The sequence below is a fragment of the Hipposideros armiger genome, unplaced genomic scaffold (assembly GCF_001890085.2).
Source record: "Hipposideros armiger isolate ML-2016 unplaced genomic scaffold, ASM189008v1 scaffold_431, whole genome shotgun sequence".
Lineage (NCBI taxonomy): Eukaryota > Metazoa > Chordata > Mammalia > Chiroptera > Hipposideridae > Hipposideros > Hipposideros armiger.
In genome coordinates, this window is record NW_017731781.1 from 1,468,662 (window position 1) to 1,478,737 (window position 10,076).

The window sequence follows — 10,076 nt, forward strand, 5'->3', positions numbered from 1 at the left end:
ATGAATCATAATGTAAATATCTTTTTGTTTTCCGATGGTCTTAGGCGACCCCTGTGAAAGGGTCATTCGACCCCCAAAAGGGTCGCGACCCACAGGTTGAGATCTGCTGCCTTAGTGGGTTGCTTTAACAGTGCTTACTTAGAACAAAGAACTCAATAAACCTGTGCATCCTTCCCCTCCTTGCTACCTACACCTCTCTGACCTCACAGAGTCCTACAGTCCCATTATTCTTCCATGTTCTTCCCTCTAACTGCTCATCCTTCCTGACCTAGCCAAGAATCATGGACTAAGAATGTGACTATTCTGCATTCCTCCTGCTGAATCCACCAGGCAAAACCCCAAACGTGGATCAATGTCTCCCTGTCCATCTTTTCTGCTCCCACACCTGGCAATGGAGCATGGATAAAGCAAAATAACCCAACTGTGCAGACAAAGACCTAAATTTGTAGTGCGGCCAAGTGCACCTGGGCACCAGCACTACCATCAATCCTGTTCTTTATTTTGCAGCCTGTCTTTCGTTCCCATCCTCCCCAAAGGCCTCCTTAAGGCCCTGAAACTCCCACTCTCAGCAGAGCTCCTGCACCAATTTCCTAGAAAAAGAGAAGTCTTCAAATGTGACCTCCCTCTGCAAGCTTTTCTGCAGTCACATCCATTCTCACCTCCTTTCTTCAGCCCCACCTCCCCAGCTTCTTGGACATCCTTTATCATCATCCAGGCCAACTCTGCTTCTAGCCTTTGTGGCTAAGTGCCGCCCTTCCCCATGTCCCCTGACTTCCACTGTATTAGGGCCCACTTTCTATCTTCAGCCTCCCTCTCTACTGAGTTCTTTGATTCAGCCTAGGAATACTTACTTGCAAGTTCCTCCCAACCACCCTCCTTTTTCTCAAAACAGAAGCCTGTTCCCACTGCCTTCATTCCCTCACCTCCTGCTTAGTCCTCAGCCCAAATGACAAAACAGCTCCTACTCCACAGCTCGACTGACACAGCGCTCAATGGGACCCACAATCAATACCCTGCGTCCAAATTCAGTGGGCGTTTTTTGGTCCATATATTACTGGACCTCATTGCTGCATCAGTTCGCTCTCCTCTTCTTATAACTGTTCCTTGGACTACCGGCTCTTCTGGGTCTCCTTCCCCTCACTGGAGGCTCATCCTCTCGCTCCTTCAGGACCGAGACTTAAACGTTGGGGACCAAAGCACACCCTTGCAATCCGTCCCCAATCCACAAGTCTGCCTTTTAGTTAATGCACCAGAAACTACTACTTCTCGTCAGACCGGACAGTTGCTCGCCTCCACTTGTCTCTCACGCAGCAGGCCCGCCCCTTGGCGTAGAACGCCCTCCCCTGGGGACCCCCAAAGTCTCCGCCTCTCTACCCTTTCACACGGGAGGCTGATTCTTTGCCTAACACGTTGGTCACTCCCACTGGGCTGTGAAAACCTCCAGAGCAGAGCTGTCCGGCTCCTCCAAGGCCCCTCCCGGGGCCAGACACTTAACAGGCGACCAGGTTTGTTGCGGAAACAAATTCAAGAGGGTGAGAGGCGCCTAAGAAAAACTATTCTCGCAGAGCCAGGAACCAAGAGCAAGGCAGGACCTGGCCGCGCAGCCACTCACCGATGAGGACGGCGCTGTCCAGGTTTCGGAGCTGAGCCAACAGCTGCCCTCGCGCCTGGAAGATGGGCAGGCTCCGGCGCTGCAGCTCCACAGCCTCACGGTAAGGGCTGGACGAGGGCTGGCCCAGGGGCAGCTGCTGCCTCCGGCCTCCTCCTCTGCCACCGCCGCCGGCACTCAGCAGCATCACCACTCGCCTCGTGGGAGGACAGGACCCGGCGCGGCTCGGAGGCCCAGAGCCTTGCCGGAATCTCTTGGCCGGCGGGAAGCCCGCCTCCTCGGGCATGTCGGGAGGGCACAGCGACGGGAGGTGCGAGGGCGGCCAGCTGCTGCAGCTCCCGGGAGCAGACAGCTAGCGCGCTCCGCCTCTTCCCTCCACGTGCTAGCGGCTCGCGGCGACCACCGATGACCTCACGGCCACCCCTAGCCTTTAGTAAAGGGACTGCAACTCCCAGCAAGCACTGGGAGCTTGGGAGGGCTTTCACTTCCTGAGGGCGGGGAAAGGAGCATCCGCGGTACAACGTGAAAAAGGCCCGGAGCGACGACAGCGAAAGGCAGGATCTATGGTTCCGTGGGACCTTAACCTTAGAGAATAAGGCGATCTTCTTTCTCCGTTTTTATTGTAGTGGTACTACTAATTTTAGTAAATACTCTAAGTAATACTAATTCCAGTTTCCCCTTCTCTCCCCACAATAATACTCTCTCTTCAAGGAAAGTGCTTAACTTCGTAAAATAAATGAGGAACACACAAACATTTGCGTTATTTTAATCGTCCAAACAATTTATATTATAGATACTGGTATTATCCCCAATTTACGGATGAAGAAACTGAGCCTCTGAGATTAAAGTCATTCAGAAGTCACAAAATCAGAATGTTGAAAAGAATACTGGTGATCATCTTGTGTGACAGAAGAGGAAAGCGTTATGTATTCTATGAAAATCACGTATTATCCTCAGAAAATGACTATCCCAATGGACGTGGTCTGCTCCTATAATACAAGCCAGGAAAGAGGGAGTTTAATGGAACTAAAATAATCTTTTACCCTTCATTTCCCAGCTATCCCTGCCAGACTCTGAAGTTTTCCACAGAACTTCTCAACCCCATCACACAAGCACCAATGAAAAGAATCAGGACTCCAGCAGGGAAAATAGGACAAAAACTAGTTCCACTTTCTCCTCCTAAATTCAGAACTCTTAGATGATTTGCTAATTCACCACAAGCAGCTGTTTGCTCTGTGTACAGGAAATGTTTTCCAAAGATTTTGTCATAAGCTTCAAACGATGTGAAGGACTTCTGGAATCCTCTGAAGTTCATCTCCATGAAGCTCATATTTGTGAACCTGTTAAAAATCCTCCTTCCCCCCTCCTCCAGGTCAGAAGCAATTTTCCTCTAGTTGTTGACGGTATAGTGACCAGGGGTTACTGAAAATGTGCATGTTGAACTAGTAGCCGACACGTGTTTAAGAATAAATTGACAAAATTTCACTTTCTACCCTTAAATATTTAGAAAGGCAACCCAAAACTAAGAGAAAATAGCTGTCTTGGTCATATCAGGCTGCTGTAAAAAAATATCACAGACAGGGTGGTTTACAAAAAAAAATAAATTATTGCTGTTTTGGAGGGTGGGAAGTCCAAGGTAAAGGTGAGTGAGCATGGTTGCCTTTGGGTGAGGGCCCTCTTCCTGGTTCATTGCTGCTGCTTTCTTCTTGTGTCCTCACATATTGGAAGGGGGTAGGGATCTCTCTGGAGCTTTTTTATAAGGCGTTAATCCCATTAACGAGGGTTCTACCCCATGACATAAACACCTCCTAAAAGGCTCCACCTCCTAATACCATCACATCAAGCATTAGGATTTCAACATATGGATTTTGGGAGAACACAAATATTCAGACCACAGCAATAACTGTTAACTTACAAATTATAGACCTTGAGTATGTAAAAGACTGACTTCAGTCCTTTTTCCCAGTGTGCATTCCAGGGTAACCTAATGGAGGAGACATATGCTCCAAGTGAGTCCAGGTAAGTAATACAAATGAGTTAAATCTCTTGATAGAAAACATGCTGTCTCTAGAAGCAGCCATTAATTACCTCTAAGTAATAGCTGCCTGCCATGTAGGCCAGGTATTGCCAGATCTTCCCATTTTTTTCAAGAAAAGGAAAAAAAATGAAGATTTTTCATGTGAAATCTGTCAATTTTAAATGTTGACTCAATTTTTTTTTTAATGGTGTAGACAAAACAAACCACATATGTAGGCCTCTCACCCATAACCTTTGGCCTATTAATCCAACTATCCTCAACAGCCTCAAAGAGTTGAAAATAAAATCCTAGAGAGAGGCATCAAGCAGTGTTACACACATCCTTCACCCCCAATATTAGGAGTCTTAAATTTGTATCCCTCCGAAAGAAGTCTCTTGTGATGAAATGGCTTTCATGTGCAGATGATCACAGCTAATCACTATTCAAAGAATATTTGGGCTTTTCTTCCAAATGGTGAATTGTCAGACACATTTATTGTGCAGATGATCACAGCTAATCACTATTCAAAGAATATTTGGGCTTTTCTTCCAAATGGTGAATTGTCAGACACATTTCACTCTTAACTGCTCTGGAATGGTCTGTGGACGTCACTGTCTGTTCTCACCATGATCATACCAGCTGGTGGTCACTGTTGTTGGCTTGCTTGCCTGACCACCAAACCACTGTCCTTGATCATGGTCAGTTTCATGCCACCCTGCTTCGAGACAATCATAAGCCTCAGCAACTGGGTATAAGCTTGCATGCATATATACATTAACCCCCTTTATTAAAAATACCAGAGTTTGCTGATCAATAAACAAAGTATTTATTCAGCACCTATGTGCCAAGCACTGTGCTAGGCACTGTGGTGGATACAAAATTTAAGACATAGTCCCTGCCCTTAAGGAGCTTACATTCTCATGGAGACAAAACTAATATACACGTACCAGCTAGAAACAGTACAAGACAATATATAATTTGGTGTAAGAGTATGTCATACAGACTTGAAGCTTTATAGGGATTCAAAGAAGACAATGAAATAGGCCTCAGAATCAAGATTTCTTGAGGAGCCAGGAAAGGGGCCAGGCCTTGAAGGACTGAAGAAAGGTAAATTGAGGTCCCTCTTAGGTAGAAGTGGGAGTTAAATTTCAAAGGAAGACAAAAAGTATGCATTTGATATGGAGGCTAAGAAGTCACTGGATTTCTGAGCAGAGAAGTGACTTGATCATAAAAAGTCCAACAGCTTTAATGCAAATTCATGTAATATGAAAATAGCTTAGGGGCCATCCCACAGAATACCAGAAACCTCGGCATTATTGTGACTACAACACAGATGGCACTCACCTGTCAAAGGAAAACACAACCATACATAAAATGCAGGCTATCAAGGATAGATGACAATTCTAGGAGGTCCCGTACCTGACCTGCCAATAGCTCCAATATCTCCTAATTTCCACAGGCCCTGGTGACAGAGTGAGGGTTTCATTACCAAGATCCTGGACTTGGGTGCTTTCTGCTTAGAAGGTCTACACAAGAGGAATGAAAGATATTAGAACATGTAAGAGTGACACAGAAAAAGAACAAGTGGAAGAGAGAAACAAATAGAAATCCGTAGTGAAAAAAACACACCAAAATGTATATAAAATGTATCTCCTAGGGAGATGCAATTTGCACGTCCATTTTTTATTTTTAAATGAACGTACATTGTATTTCTACAACAAAAAACCTATGCCTTAGTCACATGTGCTTTTTAATATTACTGGTAGACTCCAGGAACCTCTTAAATTATGTTAGGTAAATTGATCACAAAATTCCATACATTGAATCTCACTTTGCAGTTTATTTGCATTATGAAAAAGAAGGGTGTTTTGGAAGAATTACGACTGAGAGGTAAGTTAGGGAAAAAATGAGGACTCCTTATGTTCAGGTAAGCCTAGGTAACCTGTTACGCAACACAGGGCTAGGGATGGTGGTAGTGGGACTGGCCAAACTGATAAGAGGTCAGTGATTGAAATTACCACCGCCCAGGGCCGAGTAGTAGCACAGCATGGCATCCTGCCACTAGGAATTCTCATCCCTAAAATCAGAGAAATCAAAATTTCATAACTAACTGTGTGTAAGCCATAAACTCAAAATTTGTTTCCTGTTTTACCTAGGCATTAGTATGTATAGACATTCCCTACTTAAATGGTCAGTGAATAGATTTCAGGATTAAAATTTTACCCCCAAAATTCCATGAATTGGATAATGCTAAGTTAACTAAGGAAGAACAAATATAACTAGAGAAACCTGTTTTCAGCCCCCAAATAATTAAAAAAATCCTTCTAATTAAATTCAAGCTTTCTTGAACAAAAAGACACGACAAAATTTAAGAATCCCAAAAGGATTATACAGGGTGGCCCATAAGTCACTTTCTCCTTTAAAAATTGAATAAAACTTTTGTTTGTTAATTTATTGTTTTTAATAATGTTAAGTACAAAAATGGGATTTTTTTAAAGGTATTTATGAAAAATGATGGCACGTAAATAACCCACATTGGAAAGAACACATATATGCTCTCTGAGTTGAAACAATAGAACACTGATTTTCGAAATAAAATTCGACAATTTTTACGTGTTGCTCTGTCATGTACTTTTCCATGATAAATTTCCAAGGAACAAACTTTTAAAATCTGAAACAAAAATTGTTTTACATTAATGACAAGCACAATTATTAAACTTTTAAATGGGAAAGTGATTTATGGGCCACCCTGTATATTCCAAGATTGACATTTTAAGATTTTTTAAAAAACCACTTTAAAAAAAAAGCAGTCCCATTAACCTACATTCCATAAAATTGCAACAATCATATTCAAAGTTACCGATCAGCAGCATGTAAAATATTTCAATTCCATTACTTACACATATTCCATTTAAAGATGCTAAAATGCTATTCACTTAACTTCATGATCTGAAAATTCCCATTTAGGATGATTATTGCGTTTAATCTAAACCTTCATCTTTGAGGAAAATCTCACACCCTAGTAAGCTACCACTTAACCAGGCTGGAACTACTTATGATGTAGTCCTGTGCCTACATGCTGTTTATTAAAACTATTTTAAATAGTCTCTTTCCTCAGGGTGTCCATTTTAGTTCTCTGGGTTTTCTGAATTACTTAAGACAGTGTGAATGCAAACTTGCTGAGACGCAGGGAAGTTAGTATTTTGGATAAGTATTTATCGAATCACAGGCATTAAGTGCCTATTTCTGTGGAATCGTCTAGTTTCTACCTGATTGGGAATGTAAACCAGGTACTTGGCTCTGAAAAGCTTCTTGGCTTTTCATGAAGCAAATGACAAATGTCAACCAGCCAAAGGCCTGGGAGAAATGTATCCCCTAACTGGTTAACTGTTCGTCTGGCTCCAAAGTCAACATTCTAACTTGTTTTCCAGGTCTAAAGATCTTTCTGTTGCTTTCCAAAAAGGTGACCATTACCTGTCTTTTTCTGAATATTTCTTACTGTAGAAATACAAGCAAGTAAGATGCCACATTAGCTTTCTGACTATGGACTTTCCTATAGCTAAATTCCTGCTGCTAGAAGAACCACCCCACCCCTGCCTTTCCCATTTCATCTGATAACTTGGAAGTTTTGCAAAACTCAGATGAGAACTATCTAGACAACAGAAATAAATCTTCCTACTGGAGCTGGCATTCTGAATTAGTAAGATGTATATACAGCCACAGTATATCAGCCATATTATTTCCAACCTTGAAATGAAATCCAGGTGAAAGCTGTGGAGACACAGGAAGAGTGGGCATGTGAACTGCTCCGAGCTCAGGCCTATGCTGTAGAGCTGGAATACGTTATCATCATTTAAAAGATCACACACAAAAGCTTTAATTCAGTGAGAGAGAGATGGAATTCAGTTTTATTATGTCCTCTCTGAAACTTCCATTTACACCATGGTCTCGTCTATCCAAGAGGAGGAAAAAGCTCTGCCTGACACCATAACTCAAGTACTCGTGTACTTGTTCATTAGAGGTGGCAGGGTATTTGTTTCTCCAGCTTTTTGGCTCCAAGAGATTACACTCTCAGTACCAGTGTAGTGAGGAACCACTGGCAAACTGCTGGAAATGTCTTCTGGATTTATCAGTGTACCATTCATAAAGTGCTTCTGGAATTAAAATCGGTCAAGCTGTCAAAAGTGTCCACACTTTTGCAACACAAAGGCTAAAAGAATCCCAATGGGTATGTCACTGAGTCCTTCCCAGCTGGGTCTCATTATTGGCACTGCCGTTTTACCCGCCGAGGCGCTGCCCCTCACCCCAGGCGAAGCCTCCTGGCCGCTCTTCAGGTAGTGGATTGTAATTTGGATCTTCATCTGGTGTATCAAAAATAGCCTTCCTAAAAGACAGGCAACAGACATAATTTAGTCCCAGAGTCAACCTAGGCTCTAAATATTGAAAGGTCAAAAAAATCCCATGGGGTTTCCACCAATGGACAAGCATTACAATCTGCCAACCAATGAGCAAGTTACCATATTTTGAAAGTATTCATAATTATTTCATATTTACGTTAGCTTTTACCTCCTTTACTGATTTTTACTACAAAAGCAATACATGTTAATTGTAGAGAAAATAGAAATATAGGAGCAAAACATCCTAAATCTCCAGAGATAATTATTGATGTTTTCATTACTCTCCCAGAACTTTTTTTTAGCGGAGCCATCCTGCCACCTGTTGGCAGCGCAGCGGCTGCTCAGCTCAAGCCGGGACTTGAACCGCTAGAACTTTTATATATGTAGTTTTACAAAAGTTAGATTATACTACTTCTGTTTTGTAACCTTATTTTCATTAAATTTATCATGAATGTCTCCCCACAACCACTGACAGATGAATGGATTAACAAAATGGTATCTATGTACAATGGAATATTATTCAATCTTAAAAAGAAATTCTGACACAGGCTACAACATGGATGAACTTTCAAAATAGTACGCTCAGTGAAATAAGATGGTCACCAATGGACAAACGCTGAATGATTCCACTTATATGAGGAACCGAGTGTAGTCAAACTCATAGTCAGAAAGTAGAGCAGTGGTTGTCACAGGCTGGGGGAAGGAGGAATGGGGAGTTATTGTTTAATGGGTACAGTTTCAGTTTGGCAAGATGAAAAGAGTTCTGTGGATGGCTGGTGGTGACAGAGGCACAATGTGTGAATATACTTAATGCCACTGAACTATATACTCAAAATGCATAAGATGATAAATTCTTTTTTTTTTAAGATTTTTAAAATTTTTATTGGGGAATTGTGGGGATGGGAACAGTGCTGGGGAATTGGGGGAAGGGGACAGACAAGTTGCTGTTGTTTTTGCTCTTCAGTCTAGTTCTGGAGAACGTTGCTTCACTGACCCAAGCTGGCACCATCATTGCGCTCTTCCCGGGTGAGGCACATCCGTCGCCGGCTTCTGGACGGCCGCTCACTGCGGCTGCTGGCCACACACGGTAGCCCATGGCAACCCACTGCCACAGGGGCTGCAGCCTCCGCCGTCGCCGGCGACTCACAGCTGCCCAGCTCCAGGTTGAGCAATTGTTCAGCTTCTTAGCTGTGGAGGGCAGTGTCACTGGCCCTCATGTGTGGGATCCGACTGGGGCCCTCTGGCATTCCAAGCCAGTTGTTAACCATCACGCCACTCGGCCGGCCCCAAGATGATAAATTCTATGTTATGTGTATTTTACAACAATCAAAATTTAAAAAAAATTAACAAGTTATTCCAAGAAAAATTACACAGAGCATAGGAAGGGATAGTACATGTCCAAAAACATTAGAAATACTATTATGTGGTCATTCAAAATCTCCCTAAAGAATTAACCATTAAAGCAACTTCCTCTATTCACATTCATATTTCTAATTGTACTTCCCCACAACTGATAAAATTAGAAATGTATCTGAAAACGTCTATTTTATATTGGGGTCAGGAAAAGCATCTATACTTCAATATGAGCTGCTTTAATTCTTATAAATTAACAATAAAAAACACACACCAATAGAAAAATACAGGGCTGATCAGGCACTTCAAAAAATAAATCCAAATGGTCAATAAACATGAAGATGCTTGCTCTCACAATTATTAAAGGAAATCATGTTACAAACTAAGACCCTTTCTACTTCCCCAATATTAGATGGAGCAGGACAAAGTAGATGTCCATGCAGGGGAGTGGCCCAGAGCAGGATGGGGGTTGGGGGAGCAGCCTGGCATATGGAGTCAAGAGCCCTATTGGGGCATGCACACATGGAAGTGGGCTCGCGCAGGGTGTTGGAGCCTGAGTAGGGTAAGGAGGGCATCCCCATAAGATGGCAGCCTGACATGGGGAATCTGAGACAGAGCAGGATAAGCAAGGCATCCGCATGGGGGAGGGGGACACAGTGATGAGAGACTTAACTTCATGATCTGAAAATTCCCATTTAGG

At 42.8% G+C, this 10,076-nt stretch overlaps 2 protein-coding genes across 2 annotated transcripts in view; both read right to left on the reverse strand.

Moving 5' to 3' along the window:
• DHX33 (DEAH-box helicase 33) overlaps nt 1–2,091 on the reverse strand; it is an 18,182-nt gene extending 16,091 nt beyond the window's left edge. The window contains exon 1 of the mRNA XM_019664952.1: nt 1,613–2,091. Within this exon, the coding sequence (XP_019520497.1) occupies nt 1,613–1,895 (283 nt within the window). The 5' untranslated portion in view covers nt 1,896–2,091. The remainder of the gene's footprint in view (nt 1–1,612) is intronic.
• A 5,415-nt stretch (nt 2,092–7,506) lies between these two features.
• The window catches only part of DERL2 (derlin 2), a 27,855-nt gene continuing 25,285 nt past the window's right edge, over nt 7,507–10,076 (reverse strand). The window contains exon 7 of the mRNA XM_019664806.1: nt 7,507–8,010. Coding sequence (XP_019520351.1) covers nt 7,905–8,010 — 106 coding nt within the window. The 3' untranslated portion in view covers nt 7,507–7,904. The remainder of the gene's footprint in view (nt 8,011–10,076) is intronic.